The sequence below is a fragment of the Nerophis lumbriciformis genome, linkage group LG37 (genome assembly GCF_033978685.3).
Source record: "Nerophis lumbriciformis linkage group LG37, RoL_Nlum_v2.1, whole genome shotgun sequence".
NCBI classification, from domain to species: domain Eukaryota; kingdom Metazoa; phylum Chordata; class Actinopteri; order Syngnathiformes; family Syngnathidae; genus Nerophis; species Nerophis lumbriciformis.
Window position 1 is genome coordinate 10,842,814 of NC_084584.2, and position 18,233 is coordinate 10,861,046.

Below are 18,233 nucleotides of genomic sequence, written 5' to 3' on the forward strand. Positions count from 1 at the left end.
ACTGCTTCCTCATAGGAAGACGTGTTGGTGGGATTGAGGAGGTCTTCGAAGTATTCCCTCCACCGATCCACAACTTCCGCAGTCGAGGTCAGCAGAACACCATCCGCACCATACGCGGTGTTGGTAGTGCACTGCTTCCCCTTCCTGAGGCGGCGGATGGTGGTCCAGAATCGCTTCGAAGCCGTCCGGAAGTCGTTTTCCATGGCTTCCCCGAACTCCTCCCATGTCCGAGTTTTTGCCTCCGCGACTGCTGAAGCCGCACACCGCTTGGCCTGTCGGTACCTGTCCGCTGCCTCAGGAGTCCCATGTATATATATATAGTATATATATATATATATAGTGTATATCTATATAGATATATATATATATCTATATATATATAGATATATAGATATAGTCTATATGTATATATATAGTCCCATGTATATATATATATATATATATATATATATATATATATATATATATATATATATATATATATATATATATATATATATATATATACACAAACACACATCAAACAAGGGTTTAAAATGTGGAATTTTGTTAAGGCGAGAACCAATTATTTATGTTTACATTGTTTTCTTATGGCTTCACGATACAAACGTTTCGGTTTATGAATCGGGGGTTCCACTATATATTGTTATACGTCGTTGTTTCTTCTTCGTCTACACACGAAACAAACATAGGTTTGATTTGACAGTTGCCGTGTGCGTTGGAGTGCTGCTCAGGGACAAATTATATTGGCCAAAATGTGCGAGGAAGTTACGTACATTGGACAAAGTTGCCAGGCTGCACATAATTGGAGGGGATTGGTTGAGTTATCGCGAACTGTTCCGCCGCATCAGAGCAAATGGTAGAAAAAGATGTTCAAGTCCTGGTGTTCAAGATGGCAACTTTGCCGGTGTGCCTGAGAGCGCTTCCTGTTTCTGGTGGACGAGGGTGGGAAAGTTAATGTGTGCAAAAAACAATCTGGCGTGAGCGAACGTGAGCTAACTAGCGAGCACATGGTCCCGACCGACCTCAGGTGGTGCCGCCGGGGAGCCCGGCCGCCAACGAGCTCCGCCATATGTGTGTCACGTGCGCTCTCTTCTGCTTCCTGTTACAACACGGCCGGCTCGGAGAGGCTGCCATGGTCGAGTGTTTTGGGCGGGCCGTCTTGGCGAATGTGTCGCTTGTGGCATCAAGGGTAGGATAATGCGAGGCCACATGATCATCTAATAGGAACTATGAGGATGACCATTTCCTATTCCTGCGTGAAAGGCGATAGCGCCGGACAGTATTTCAGGATCTGCGTCTCACGCTCGCTCTCTCTCTCTCTTACCGCTCTCTTCGTTTGTCCCCTGAGATCTGTCTCATTGCACGGGAAGGGCCGCTGCACATTGATCCCTACTATCTGTGCCGGGTCAGCGCATTGAGCACGCTCAGCACTTTCTGTCTATGCGCTCTCCCTTTCTCTCCGAGGACCACTTTTTTGACATTTAGATGATAGAGGACGTCCAAAAAGTCAGCGCTTCAATTCACGGGTTCTTCTTCTATGAACGCCAGACAGATTTGACAGCCGAAGCTACTGTACGTACCTTATTCGTGCACGCTTCTGCTCCTAAAGCACTGACCACAAAATGGTGAATATGTGTCAAAACATGCACCTCTACTTTGCTTCCTGTGCTATTACTTTTTTGACAAATACACCACATGGTGGCGCTGTTTCTAAACCTGAAAGTTTCTCTTCATATACGTACATTGGCTTGACTTGAGATTTCTTTAGCAAAAACACCCACTGAAACGTTGGGGTGTTTAGAAGAAACATATATACGTCGCACTGGAGTATAATTCGCATTTTTTGAGGAAATGTATTTGATAAAATCCAACAGCAAGAATAGACATTTGAAAGGCAATTTAAAATAAATCAAGAATAGTGAACAACAGGCTGAATAAGTGTACGTTATATGAGGCATAAATAACCAACTGGTATGTTAACGTAACATATTATGGTAAGAGTCATTCAAATAACTATAACATATAGAACATGCTATACGTTTACCAAACAATCTGTCACTCCTAATCGCTAAATCCCATGAAATCTTCCCCCCCGGTGTCGCCTCTGGTATGTCCTTTCTTTCTGCTGCTCGATTGCCGTTCTCTGCTGCATATTTCACTACGTCCAGCTTGTAATCTGCAGTATATGATTTCCTTTTCGGTGCCATTTTTGTTCAGTCTTCTCAGTTTTTATAAGTTACCGCCAATGTTGATGTGATCCATTTTAATAGCTACAGCAGTAGCATATAGCCTATAGCAGTTAGCATCCCATGACCCACAATGCACTTTTGCCATGACCCTCCCCTCCGAATTCTTATTGGTTGACGTGTGAGTGACGATTGCTGACATGTGTGTGACGATTGCTGCCATTTATGCTGCCAAATAATATTATTTGATATTTTACGGTAATGTGTTAAAGGGGAACAATATCACAATTTCAGAAGGGTTAAAACCATTAAAAATCAGTTCCCAGTGGCTTATTTTATTTTTCGAAGTTTTTTTAAAAATTTTACCCATCACGCAATATCCCTAAAAAAAGATTCAAAGTGTCTGATTTTAACCATCGTTATATACACCCGTCCATTTTCCTGTGACGTCACATAGTGATGCCAATACAAACAAACATGGCGGAAAGAACAGCAAGCTATAGCGACATTAGCTCGGATTCAGACTCGGATTTCAGCGGCTTAAGCGATTCAACAGATTACGCATGTATTGAAACGGATGGTTGTAGTGTGGAGGCAGGTAGCGAAAACGAAATTGAAGAAGAAACTGAAGCTATTGAGCCATATCGGTTTGAACCGTATGCAAGCGAAAGCGACGAAAACGACACGACAGCCAGCGACACGGGAGAAAGCGAGGACGAATTCGGCGATCGCCTTCTAACCAACGATTGGTATGTGTTTGTTTGGCATTAAAGGAAACTAACAACTATGAACTAGGTTTACAGCATATGAAATACATTTGGCAACAACATGCACTTTGAGAGTGCAGACAGCCCAGTTTTCATCAATTAATATATTCTGTAGACATACCCTCATCCGCTCTCTTTTCCTGGGGGTCTGGCGGCAGATTTCTTTGACTTTATCGTTGAAAATGCATCTGCTTTGAGTGTCGCAGGATATCCACACATTCTTGCCATCTCTGTCGTAGCATAGCTTTCGTCGGTAAAGTGTGCGGAACAAACGTCCAATTTCTTGCCACTTTCGCATCTTTGGGCCACTGGTGCAACTTGAATCCGTCCCTGTTCGTGTTGTTACACCCTCCGACAACACACCTACGAGGCATGATGTCTCCAAGGTACGGAAAACAGTCGAAAAAACGGAAAATAACAGAGCTGATTTGACTCGGTGTTTGTAATGTGTTTGATAAAATGGCGGATTGTTTCCCGATGTGACGTCACGTTGTGACGTCATCGCTCCGAGAGCGAATAATAGAAAGGCGTTTAATTCGCCAAAATTCACCCATTTAGAGTTCGGAAATCGGTTAAAAAAATATATGGTCTTTTTTCTGCAACATCAAGGTATATATTGACGCTTACATAGGTCTGGTGATAATGTTCCCCTTTAATAATTTCACACATAAGTCGCTCCGGAGTATATGTCGCACCCATGGCCAAACTATGAAAAAAACTGCGACTTACAATCTGAAAAATACGGTATGTGTATTGCATGTTGTGTGCTACATGAATACTAACATGGCATAAGTGTTACATGTATATAGAATGTCATGTGTGTTACATGTGTGCTAGCATGTCATGTGTGTTACATACATGCTAGCATGTCATGTGTGTTACATACATGCTAGCATGTCATGTGTGTTACATGCATGCTAGCATGTCATGTGTGTTACATGCATGCTAGCATGTCATGTGTGTTACATGCATGCTAGCATGTCATGTGTGTTACATGCATGCTAGCATGTCATGTGTGTTACATGCATGCTAGCATGTCATGTGTGTTACATGCATGCTAGCATGTCATGTGTGTTACATGTATGCTAGCATGTATAATATTCTGTATTTATTACATGTATGCTAGCATGTCTTACTTATGTATTACATGTATGCTAAAAAGTATTATGTGCATATTACATGTATGCTATCATGTCATGTTTGCTAGCTTGTCTTATATATGTACAGTATTGCATACATGCAATATGCACATATTACATACACATTTACATTACATAAGCCTTACATGTATGCTAACAAGTCATATGTATTAAATGTATGCTAGCATGTCTTGCAAAGCATTTTCTTTTTTTTTTTTTCTTTTTTTTTTTTGTGTCCTGTCCAGCTTCTCAGGCAAATCATATAGTTGATGTAGATGCCCATGTCGGCTGTTCAAATTTACTTTACAAAAGAGAAGTGTAGGATACTTCTCTTGTTGCCTTATTTGTATTTGACTTTATTAAATGTATTTATATTATCATTTAGTGCAGCCGGGCCGGAGCAGGAGGGGATAGAAAGAGAAAAATAAAGAAGACAGAGGGGGAAATTGTGGGGACAAGAGGGGGATTAGACAGAGAGACAAAAACAACAACAGCAAACAACAACAACAACAACAACAATAGAGCAACATCAGCAAATATGACATGTACAAATATGATGGTAAAAGTAATAGCAAATAAGCAGTTAGCGAAAAATAAAAAATAATACAGAAATGACAATGAGCATTATTACACTACAAATGGATCAATACAAATACCAATAGAAATAGCGCTATTGATAATGAACAATACCAATAATTTACCTTTATTATCAACAATACAGTTGTTTAAATGCAACAATACATATACGTAATGATAACTTGAGATACGAAAGAATGCAGAAAAATGGAGGGGGAGAAAGAGAAGCAACCTACATTAACCTTGTAGATTGTTATAGTCACAATAGGTTAAGCTTTGTCAGTGTGCCATGTGTTACACCCAGTTTACCCTAGGGCAACAACGTTAATATATGTTTGATGAAACGTGATTATGTGCATGAGTGTAAGTATGCATATGTACTTGTATATGTACAGAATGTGTATATGTGTTTGTACAATGAATGTATATGTACAGAATGTGTATATGTGTTTGTACAGTGAATGTATATGTACAGTATGTGTATGTGTATGTTTGTATATTGAATGTGCGTGTGGATGTACGAACATTAGGTAGGTAAATATGTACTGTATTTGTGTATGTATGTGGGAGCGTAGGTACCTATGTACGTATGTGAGCATATGTGAATTTGCATGTACAATACATTCGACTCCCAGAGTGCGTGGGAGCCAGAGCACGGCCCCATCACCCCCGAGAGCCCAACCCACAAACAGGAGGCGTGGTGCCCAGGGAACCAGGGACCACCGCCCCCACGCAGCCAAGCCGGCCAGCGAAAGGAACCCCAGAGCCCGACCCACCGTACCGCCCACAAGGGCCAGCAGCAGGCCGTAGACAGACGCACCCGGCAGAGGACAGGGCACGAGAAAAGCAGGGGACAGCCAGACCCCAAGCCAGCGAGAGACCACACCCCACACGGGCAGAAAGGCGAGACGCCCCGCCCGAGGGACCCAGAGACTCCCCGCAACCGGACGGGAAGACCGCCCCCGCCCCACCGGCAACCGGGCCCCCACGAGCCCACCCCCCACCCCCGGAGAGCGCGGCGAGGCCAGCCCCCGGCCACCCCACCCAAATCGGCCGCCGCAGGACCACCCAGGCACAGGGCCACGGGAACCACCCACCCCACCCGCAGGGACCCCAACGATGGAGATGGAACAACCAGCAACCGCCCCGCCGAGCCCCCCCCACCCCCTGAGGGAGGGGAAAAAATCAAAAAATAATATTAATAAAATATATTGAAAAATAAATAAATAAATAAATAAATAAATTAAAAAAAAGAATTAAAAGAAGATCACAGACATGCTGACAAACAAGGTCACTACCCCAGCAACTGGCCGACTCGCAGCACCTCGGAATACCTTGCAGCACCAAGCTACCACAATAGACGCAGGGACTAGGCCCAACAGGCCCCAACCAAGACGGGCACCCGGAAGGGATGGACAGCGGGACCCAGGAGCTCCAGACACGCAGTTCGGATGCAGTAGCCTGAGGCGTCGACCCCCGTCTGACAGGCAGGCCCAGAGCGTACCCCCAGAAATATACATACATACATACATATATACATACACATACACACATACATGTATACATACCCACACATACACATATATACATATACATACACATACACATATATATATACATACATACATACACACACATATACATACATATACACAGTTCGTCCGCCCCGACAGCCATCACGCGCGCGCGCTGCCACCAGTCACAACATCAGCCACACCCCTGCACCAGACCCAGCAGCCACGGGCGCCCACACCACAAACAAACGGCAGCAGAAACAGCAGCCGCAATAACCCCAGACAGCCAGCACCAGCCAATCAAATCAAAGCGATTAAAAAAAAACTGCGACCAGCAACCACACGCCACCAGGACCACGGAGACCAGCCGGCGCCAGCCCGCCAGTCAGCCCGAACGCCAACACGCAAACAAGAGACACCAACACCCCCCCCAACCAAAAGTCCCCCACCCCAACCCAAACCCGCACAAACACACCACCGCCCAAACAACCGAGACACAGCATCCAGACCAGACACGGGGGCTGCGCCGCCACCACATCAAGTCACCAACAGAGACCCCACAGCGCAAGGTCGGGCCACACGGGCACGGACCCCACCCAACAAACGCCTTGCAAAGCATTTTTAACACAACCCATAGGAGGCGCCACACAAGTCATTAGCAGAGGTAGCATCAATCCACGTTATGACACATTTGCAATCGGGTGACCTTTTCCGTGGTTGCATTTGCATGCGGCGTGGAAATGAACTGGCAATCGATTTGGGACCTGAAGTGTTTCCAAGAAAGCAAAGTCTCCTCCATCTTGGCCCACAGTCTTTCACTCCATCTCCAACGCTCCAAAGCCTCGATCCTCTTAGTCCGCCCGGGTATGGTACGAGTCCTCGGCTACGCTAAAATCCACACTCATGCATCAAGAGCCGCAACAGAGGAGCGGCAGCGGATCCATCCGAGTGCTAAACTAAGCCCTCCAGTCGATTTTTTTTTAATCCAGCACACTTCTCTCTTCTCTACCTTTCAAAGCTAAAACGCATAGTCAGCTTGTTTTGTGGACAACCTATCAAGACACTCCTTTTACTACACATCCTCCCGCCTCAACCCTCCATCATCACGATCGGGAACAACCAGCAGGCCGCACAGCACCGGGGGAGAGACCGGGCCTGTTCGTCCGACCCGTGGCTTCACCAACAGGGGATAAAAGGATAAAGAGCCTCTGCTGTGGGACTGATTACTTACATCTGCCTGGATAAATCCCAGTGCACACACATGCACGCAACACAAGCCACTGATGCGTGTTGTGGTGTCTTTTTTCACGCTAAACAGTAACTTGACAACACACACCTGAGCTCATGCAAGCTGCATGCACCACACTTGCTTGTTGCCCTGCCCCCATCTCAGTCAATATTCAACAAAGTCCATATTCAAATGTCTCCATTGTTGACTTGAAACACTCCGAGCCGTGCAGGATGATTACCACTCGCTTGTAAATATTCTCCCACGCCCCAGAGCTGCATTTCATATTTTTTCTTATCATCTTCAAGCACTAAAATGATAACATTTTTCCTACGGTATGACAAACGTGGGAGGTCGGAAATTTTTAAAAGAACAAAAGAACACCACTCCCAAGTCGTTATGTTCATAATAATAATCTTAATAGTAATACGTTTTGCAGAGCTTTTCTAGGCTGATTCAGTAAAAGTCCAAACTTTTTCCTGAGAGGACCACAAACAAACACATTTAGGCAAGCAGGGGCCAATTTGATACATTAAAGATGTGAATGTCTGTCAATATATGCTCAACTAGCTCAATATTTCAGCTCTGTGTTATAGCTGAAAAAGTTAATTAGTGCAATATGCATTGTAGCAAAATAACTAAAATCTTACACATTTTTACATAAATCTACTACAAAAAACACATTAAAAAAATGACATTTAAATAGAATAGATATTAAAAAAAATTATAAATTAAGGGTGTCTCAAACGCCTTGGTGTAAATGTCTTCCAATAAGCATGCAAGGTTGGTCTTTTAATCTATTTTAGTCAAGTCATTTACAAAAAGTAAACATACTAGGCTATAGGCAACTACAAGCTAGCAGCTACATAACAGCTAAGCACACAATAGCACGCAAGATAGACATATGTAATAATCATTGAACAATATTGCAGACAGTGTTGGGCAGTAGCTCGTTACATGTAGCAAAGCTACGTAGCTAAACTACATTTCCCTGTAGCTTGACTATTTTTTAAACAAGTAGCGATTTCCGTAGCGTCGCTATTTTTAGACCCATGTAGCTGGTAGCTTAGCTGCAGACCGACAAACTACAAAAGAAGAGAGAGGGAGAAGAGAAAGAAAAAAAAAGAGAAATGGACTCGTGCAACTCCACAGGCAGGGGACAAAAATATGAGAATAAAATCAATGATTGGTTGGTTTACGTATAAGAAAATCCAAGATGATTGGTTGGTTTACTATGATGAGTCACGATTGGTTGAAATTAGGGCAAAACAATACACACTTTTTTTGGAATTTTGCCTATCGTTCACAATCATTATGAAACACCCAAACACTTCCATTTAAGTTTTATATATGTATATATAATATATGTAATAAAGCATAATACAATGTAATATTTACGTATTTTGATCATTTTAAGCATTCATTTCAAAAACTGCTTCTTTTTTTTTGACATCACTGATTACTCACTGCAGACTTCATGAGAGCCAACAAACATAAAACCTCACTTACTGTACAAGGTCTTCTGTCATTCGGATGGCCACTAATAGAATCTTGTTAGTCCCATTTAGATGACAAAATTACTCATAATCCTCGCAAAGAAAAGGGAGTTGGAGCCAATCGCGTGTCGTTCTTGCCATTTCCGCCATTGAAAGGAATGATTTATGATCTAGAATGAACTTACAGGGAGCAAGGAAGCCAGGAAACAGCTGACCTCTCTATGACGTAAACATAGCAGCATAAACTGGTGATCACGGTGCCGCTATAAATAGTTTGTCTGCGTTAGCGTTTATATTAACAATATCACTAATACTTCGTTAGTATTCAAGTACCGAAATGTAAATGGAGTATTGTTGGCGCTTTTTGGATGGTTATTTATTGTGTTTTATGGGCTGAATAGAGGACCTCCTACAGGCTCCTCTGTAATTTGTTTATTAACAAGTTAGAATGCATTTTGTTCTTTTAAATCCATCCGTTATGTCTCTCATAATGATTGTGAACGATCAAAAAAGTGAAGTTCCCCTTTAATGTCTTTTGAGAGACAAATACTTTGTTCCTTTGGCCAGGTTATTGTCATTTTGCCACCTTAACTTGTTAAAACAGTAATTTAGCTTGTGCTGAAAAGTTGCCATTAGAGTATATATTATGTATATTTATCATTATTATTGTTGTTTCACTGACTTTTGTTTCCTTTGTATTTTCCCCTCATTTTGTACATGGTACATCATTTAAAATAAATGTTCAAAAGCCAGACAAAGGGCATGTTTCTAGTGTTTATTTTATTCAATCAAACTGAGCATTGTTTCTCTTGTTTGGTGAAACGTTGTACATTAAGTTTATATAATGTTACAAACTACTTTTGCTGTGTAGCTCTTCGGGTAACTTGCTACAATTCTCTGGGGATAGCTTCCCGTGTAACTCGTAGCTTAGCTTACTGCATTTTCCAAGTAGCTTGCCCATCACTGATTGCAGTGCAAAACAGCACATTTGTCAATATAAACATGCATCAAATAATTATAGTTGCATATTACTTACACATACAAAGGCTGAAATGTATTAATGTATCCAGTAACAAACATGTCCGCATCATAGGGATGATACTCAAACCCAGTTTTCCCGGTTGTTCAATAAGAAAAGAACCGAGTCCTCGGACTCGAATCCCTTTTTGAGAACCGGTACCCGTTATCGAGACCACTATAGTAAAGAAAAAGAGTTGATTCTTTATTCGAATCCCTGGGAACGAATCCCGTCCCGACAAGAAATGCCCCGTGTGACATCACAACAAATGACGTCACGTAGCTCAGTCATTAGGCGCAGATAGGAAAAGCAGGAACAAAATGGACCGGGAAAAGCGCTCTAAGGCATGGCTTCATTTCACCAAAAAAAAACGAGGAAGCAGCAATATGCAATTATTGCCAGGCTTCGCTCTCGTGTAAGCAGGGAGCACAACAAGCATGTTGAAACATGTGCAGGCTGCACATAACCTGAAAGTTCGAGAACCGTGTAGTGTCTTCGACACATGGAGAAGCAGTGGCAGAGACGATGAAGAACGCCCCTCTTCTTCTGCCAGCTGCCCAAGTCCCAGTTACAGTGGCGGTGACGCCGGTGAGTAACTAACGTTAACTGTTGCCGGTTAATTTCCATATCTGCTCACTTGTAGTAACGTTACCTCTTATGTCAACCAGGACTGCAGTAATGTTAGCTAGACTAACGTTACCTAAGCATAGTCAGTGGCTAACGGGAACGTTAACGTGAGCCTTTTTATATGTGTCTGATAACGTTAACGTTATCTTGTAGCCTACACCACGACAGAGTTTGCAGGTCTGTCTAATAAACTAGTGCTTTCTTTATTTCTTTATTTGGAACATGAACATACTTACAGTATAATACATCACAGTTTCATATCATTTCACTTTACAGGAGTAGGAAGAAGTAAAGCTTATTTAATCCTACCCCTTTCCCACTTCATAGCGTTTACAAATGTATACATAATTTACTGACCTTTTTATAATAAAATATCGGTGAATTAGTATATACAACAGTTTTGCAATATGTAAGTAATTGATTCAGTCATTATTAATATACTGAGATGAAGAATATCTTATTTTCAATAAGGTTGAAAATATTTCTCATAATTCTTCTTCTTTGTACTTTGTAAGCACTATTCATTTGAACAACCTCTTAAACTGGATCATATCAGTACAATGTTTAACTTATTTACTTAATCCATTCCATCATTTAATTCCACATCATTTTAGCTGTTTGCAATTTTACCAAATCATCAAACTTTAATATTTTTGACTCAATAAAGTGTTTGTATGTTCTCTATATCCAACATTATGTATCAGTCTAATTGATCTTTTTTGTAACACAGTTAACGAATGTAGCGCACATTTGTAGTTATTTCCCCACATTTCTGCACAATAACTCAGATATGGTAACACTATAGCAGCGAGCAGTAGAGAATGTGAAGTGATTTGTTAAACCAAATGTGTTTTTTTTTCCATATACAACAACCTATCTGGACTCGATAAGAGAATCGATAAGGAATCGGTTCGATAAGAGGATGCGATAATAGGCTCGAACTTGATAATTTCTTATCAAACATCATCCCTACCGCATCATTCGACTAACTGGGTCATAAGCTTCACTTCATAAATTACTGTGGCGCCACTTGGTGAACAATTACCACCCCACTTCAACTTAAAGACAGCATAAGTCCATTTTCATAACTACCATTGTTCTCTTTTTGACTAATTTCACTTCATTAAATATTTTCTAACATTGCACACTACTACTAAATAGGCCTGAGCAATATGGCCGAAAAATTGAATCTCGAATATTTTAATAAAAAAACTGATTTGATTATTCCGATTTTATCCTCTACTTTTTAAAGAAACCAATGAATGCAAACGGAGCTTACTTTCATTATATTTTGATCAAAAAGTAGTAGTTTGAAATTGCACTGCATACACTGCATCTTATACTCCTAGCAGAATTGCATTTTTTATTAAGTGGGTTCTTTTCAAAAAAGATATAAATTGGACTTTATAGAAAAGGCAAAAAAACATAAACAGATCAAATTTAGCTATTGTAGATCATTCTGGCATAATTACTGTGGTGCATTTGCTTATAAAGTTATTCCGATGGGAGACAAAACTTCTGTCTTGAATAAAATACTTGTGTCAGTAAAAATTTAGCATTAAGAAGTCTCTATCATTTGATTCCACCACAGTAAGCTGCTTTTTAACTGTAGTTTGTTTGTTGTTGTTTGCCTCGTAAAGAGTTGCATTTCGCCCTCTAGGCTGGATGCTTCGGTTTCAGAGGCTGGAATAAGTTTGTTGTGCAGGTTCCTTCTTTAAACAAACTTTGCAGCGAACAGTGATTTGGTCCACGCCTGTTGCCGCAAAACAAAACCGCTGAGGACACTTTTATTTTCTTTGGAACAAATATCATGCAAAACAAGTTTTGTTTTTTTATCGTTTGCAACTAAAAACTCGATAAAAAAGATTTATCGTCCAGGCTCACCACCGAATAATAAAAGTATGTGTAATTCATGCTGATATCTTATCGGATCAATATCGGGTATCGGCCACTACTTAAGGCTCCAAAATCGATATCTTATCCGGACACACCTATAAACCAATGCTCAAAAAAAAAAAAAAAAGTATTCAAGTCAAAAGTTGCTGACAGTCAAAAAAACAACACATTCGCTGATGGCGGCTGACGGCCATGTTTTTTGTTGACGTTGAACTGTAAGGCTTTAAGTGACGGTCATTCCGAGCAAGCAGACACCCTATGGGGTCGTACAATAGCGTAACGGACCAATAAAAGCTCAGTCGTGCATTATTGCAGCTTATGCTGTCCATAGTATGGCCTGCAGAGGATACACCCTAAGGCACACATGTCCTGCTTCTGTACCTCTGCTTCTGACCCTAATACGCTGAAGATGTAACAATATTAATATACACAGAAATGTATTCTAAATACCATAAGAGGCCATAACCTTTGACCGCAAGTCTCTGCAATTAACCGTTAATTGGCCTTTTGTTTCCCAACCACGCATCAGCAGGTGAAACAGAAAAGCTCTTTAAGTGCATTCCAAGACAAAAAAGACGTGAGATAATCAGCAGTGCTAACAGGACAGGCGGATGGATGGATGGAGAGAATAGTTCAGTCAAACTTGCACATTCCTCCCGCGTTGGCATGGCAACTGATGCGGCACTCTCGTCTCTTTTTTCTCTTTTGTTAACAAAAAAAGCATACTTCCAGAAAAGAAGAGGCCGCATAAATTGGAAAGAGCGGAGCGAATGTTAAGTATAGTATGAAACAAGTCCTTTCTAATCTTGGCTATCAATAATCATTAGCAGCTGTGGAATGCTGGCTGATGCCATCTCCAGTGGCTTTTTCCAGGAAAGCTGCGTGCAATCACGCCATCTACAGGCACTGGCAGGAGTGGCGGTGCAAATTCAAAGCGGGAGGAATGCTGAGAACTCCAAAAGATGATTAATAATAATAATAAAAAACATGCTGTGAGATGACGTCATCTTCCTTCTGCATTGTACTGGTGTACCTAACGAAGTGACCGGAAGACAAGCTCACCTCGGTGTCGTAGATTTTGGTGATGAGGGAGAACGAGTACTTCCTGGACTCCCTCATGTGCTGGATGGCCAGCTGCACCGCGGGTTCGATCCCCTGGCTGATGCCGCTCATCAGCGCCGACTCGTTCATGGGCATGAGCACCATGATGGGCAAATCCTCGCCGTCCCGGGCGAACCAGCTGTTGTCCTGTCCGCGCTTGGTGCGGTCGTTGCACACCTTGGCGAGCGCCGGCTGCAGCAGCGCAGCACCCAGGAGCAGGCAGCCCGCCGCCGCCAGGAGGAGCATCTCCCGGCCGCTGCGCTCCCGCCGGGCTGGGGCCATGCTACGAGGATCCCGCCGCCGTGTCACAGGGGGGCCATCGCCGACTCAGCTCGGGGTTTGGTCCTGGTGCGGGATGGTTCGCTGACACCCCCCCGGCCACCCGCCCGCCCGCCCCCAGTTGACAAGGAGAGAGAGCAGGCGCTAAAATCCGCAGCAGCCCCCGCAGTGGGGAGACGACGACAAGTGGATGCACTCTGGAGGAGTAGAATATTCCAATCCCAGCGATGTTCTCCTCACCTTTGAAACTCTTATCTAGCAGGAATGCCCTCCTACCCAACCCGCCAAAAAACACCAAGAAGAAGAGGAGGGGGGTCGATGATGATGATGGTGACTCTCCAAGTAAATTCCCAGCCAAGAGTGCGCAAATCCTCGCCGTCAGAAAGCATGCAGAGCACTTGCAGCAAACAGCTGAAGCGAAAGCAAGAAAAGAGGAGGCGAGGGGTGAAGAGGATGTCGAGGGAGTCAGCCCGCAGGAAGGATGCTCATCCTCGGATGGTGCGTCAGAGGAGCACCGCTGATGCCGATGCCGCTTGCCGCTGCTGGTGGTGGTGTTGGTGCGCACAGGAGGAGAGTGGAGGAGGAGGAAAGAGAGCGGGAGGATGCGGAGGAGGGGAGGAGAGATAGAGAGGGATGAAGTGAGGGATGGCGGGGAGGGAGGGAGGGAGCAGAGGATTTTGCAGGGCAGACTCATGACAGCCGAGAGGGATTTAACCGCTTTTATGTTACACTCTAAGCACAGCACTCTTCATCACGCTGAATGTTGACATATCTACAGTACGATACACACACAAATATATGTACATATATATACATATATCTGTACATATAGATATATATATAAATATATAGATAGAGATACATATATAAATACATAACTGAATGTAGCGTACCGCCACAGCAACACCTTGAAAATACTTTTTTTTTTACGTGAAAATAAATTAAAGTAATGTAATTTATTGTAGCCCCGAGAAGAAATTACAAAGTCCGACGCTCTTTTTAACTTTTATTGCCAATCTTATTATAACAAACGGCACAATTCCAAGACGTTTTACCTCCGCAACAACACCTCCTCCTCATTCTCCACCAATCCACTTTTAGGCACGGACGCTGTTTGAAATCATAGGAAAAATTAACAACAAAACCACACGAAAATAAAACATTACCACCAGCAGATCGTTACAGTATGAATAGCCTATTTGCGCATTATTGACAAGTGATGTACCGAAAACTCGGCCAACGAAAAAAAGACTGATCACTGAAAACAACGTTGCCGAACCGGATGTAAACAAAACGCACGTGATTGTCAGGACCATAATGAGCATGTCTGCCATGTGGACAATAACAACCGCGTGGACAGCCATCTACAAAATGTGCAAATATTAAGAGGACAGTGGCGGCTTTTAAGGAGAAAAAGTAGCAACGAAGTACACTGTACAATAAGCAGCAAGAATTGAAAATATGGCAAAACGATATAAAAAATGTAATTAAAATTAAACAGTTAAATAGTTTGGCAGCCCTAATTTTTTAATTTAACCAAATATTTATACTCCGAAAACCAGGGGGGTGTGCCTGGGAAAGGATGGTTTCGCCCTATTGTAGTGACAAAAACAAATGCTTTAATGCAAACGAGCAATCCTAACTGTCAAAGCCAACGACAGTCATTGAAGTGTAAATTCCCTTCGTTAACATTGACTACTACCAGTCCAAAGTAGTCGGTATTTTAAATAAACATTCATTGTACTGCTCACAGTATATATAGGACAGGAAGTGAAGTGAATTATGTTTATATAGCGCTTTTTCTCTAGCGCCTCAAAGCGCTTTACATAGTGAAACCCTTTATCTCCATCTTTACGCTACATTTAAACCAGTGTGGGTGGCACTGGGAGCAGGTGGGTAAAGTGTCTTGCCCAAGGACACAACGGCAGTGATTAGGATGCGGAATCAGGATTCGAACCTGGAACCCTCAAGTTGCCTAAAGCCACGCCGCCCCCAAATGTCTTTGGCCAAATAAAACATTATTACGTCCGTTATTTTAGCGAGTCTGAGAGGTGGATGGAGACGGGGTCCTTGAGTGCACTTGTGATGTTACGCTCTGTATTTTGGGCAGCCCTGCTTTTGCAGCTGTTCGTCGGGGCGCTCTGTTAGTAACCAGCTTTACAGCGCGGGCAAAGAAGGGAAGTGTTGTTAATGCTTAACGTGTTTCCACAACTCGATAATTTGTGTAAATGCGCATACCAATGTGCCGTGCAACTCGATGTGCCGTTTGTTGTTGGTTCATCCAGACAACGGCAAAGCGTGTGGTCGTGTTTCACTGCGGGAGGGGAGGGCACTGATGTAATAATGCATTTACTTGTCTTAATATTTTCAGGAGCTACTGGCTGATCTACCTTCAACCTCTGTTGTCACTCACCCTTACATGAGTCCACTGTTTATCGGTCGCCCCCTCGTGGTTGGCTGACTGTTGGTTGTCAACGTGCATAGTTTGAAATGCAGGGAAGTCTGTTTTTTTAAATGTTAATATCGCTGACGACCACCCTCATTTAATCGTAGAGGCCAAAATCGCAATCACCATTAAAATTGTATTAATTGTGCAGCCCTACTCAGCAGACTGGAATATAAACACCATGGAATGAAGGGTACGCTAACATTAGCAAGTTTTTATTTTTGCCGTTTTGTGTGCTTATAAGTTATGCCGGTGTTTGCTTTTGTAATTTTGTGCCCTTAAATGTTACGCGAGTCATCAGCCTGGAGACAAATCTTACGCAAAAGAAGACTGAGGGCAGAAGAGTGGAGATTGTAGAGTATCATACAGCAGCGTTCAGGGTAAATAAATGTTAGTGTGTGCGCTTATTTTTGTAATTTTGTGTCCTTACGTTTGTTGTCAATCAGGAGACTGACCAAGAAATTTAAATCAATAGGAGACTCAGGAGACTGGAGTATAATACCACAACATGGCGGGTACACTAACGTTACCATGTGTTTAATTTTGCCATTTTGTGTCTTCATAAGTTACAATTATGGTCTTCAGGCAGGAGGCAAATTGTATCCAAGAGGAGACTGAGGCAGCAAAGTGGAGACTGCAGAGTATAATACTGCAGCTTGAAGGTTAAGCTAATGTCAGCGTGTCATTTTGTGTCCTCATAAGGAGACAAATCTTATGCAAACGGAGACTGGGGCAGACTGTGGAGTATAACACTGCAGCATTTATGGTAAGTAAATGTTAGCATGTTTATTTTTGTAATTTTGTGTCCTCAAATGTTACAACTATTGTCGCAGAAAGAGACTGAGGACAGCAAAGTGGAGACTGCGGAGTATAATACTGCAGCTTGCAGCTTAAGCTAATATTAGCGTGTCATTTTGTGTCCTCAAATATTACAATTATGGTCATCAGTCAGAAGGAGACTGAGGGAACGGAGTGGAGACGGCGGAGTATAATACTGCAGCTTGCCAGGTAAGCTAATGTCAGTGTGTGGGGTTATTTTTTTCATTTTGTGTCCTCACTTCAACCAAGAAGAGACTGAGAAGAGTGTGGAGATGCTAAAGTTAGTATGTGTGTGTTTGTTTTGATCCAGCCATATAAATTATTGCCTAATGTTCCAATGGTGCACTAATGCTCCAAAAAAGGGCCTGATGGTAGCTGCTTGTGCTAATGCAAAGGAGCACAATATGCAGTGGAAGAGGGAACGGATCTCGGTGTCTGTAAAGAGAAGTAAATTAGGTGTCACAAAGTGTTCTGGAGAGAAACTCTACATTTGGACCCACTTGAGCTCACATGGAGCAAAGCTGAGGAGCGTCCGTGAGTCCATTAGCTGCACATCCTGCAGGTCGGAGCCTGGCCGAGTGCTTTTCTATTCATGTGTGAGGGGATTAACTTCCCCCGCAGCCCCCGCGTGCACCGATAAAAAAATAAAAAATACAATGCAATCGCAGTATAATTCACGGGATTGTTAACCAGGCGTGGGAAGAGGAGGAGAGTGGTGAAGGGAGGTGTTGGGGGGGGGGGGGGGGGGGGGTTATGTGAGAAAAAGCTTTTCGACTGCTGGCGGCAAGGAAGCTTTGACCCAGGATGCAGCCATCACTTCAATGCAAAGACGGCAAACAGCTAATTGCATGGGTGACGCTATAGAATAGGCAAAGATGGTCGATTGCGTGAAGAGCAGCTTGACTGAAGTGCTGCTTCATTCTAAAAATGATGAAGTGACCATCGATCGCTGTGAAGGATCCCACCTGCCGGCTGCTTTGTTTCCACGCAGCGAGTGAGCTCCAAAAATTTCAAGAGCGAGGTCCTTTATTTCCTAAAGACCAAGCAGATCATCAGGATGTTGCTCGTATGCAACTCCTGATCCTAGTGAGATCTCGACCTCTCCAGGAAGAAATGTCCTAAGTGGAAGATCTAGGTC

At 42.8% G+C, this 18,233-nt stretch overlaps 1 protein-coding gene across 2 annotated transcripts in view; it reads right to left on the reverse strand.

Moving 5' to 3' along the window:
• The window catches only part of gabbr2 (gamma-aminobutyric acid (GABA) B receptor, 2), a 381,082-nt gene that overhangs the window by 343,195 nt on the left and 19,654 nt on the right, over positions 1-18,233 (reverse strand). Inside the window, exon 1 of one of the 2 annotated variants that reach the window (XM_061931198.1) lies at positions 13,513-13,929. The exons of the other annotated variant lie outside the window; for it this stretch is intronic. Coding sequence (XP_061787182.1) covers positions 13,513-13,833 — 321 coding nt within the window. The 5' untranslated portion in view covers positions 13,834-13,929. Of the gene's footprint in view, positions 1-13,512; positions 13,930-18,233 lie in introns of those variants that run through there. 2 annotated transcript variants of the gene reach the window in all.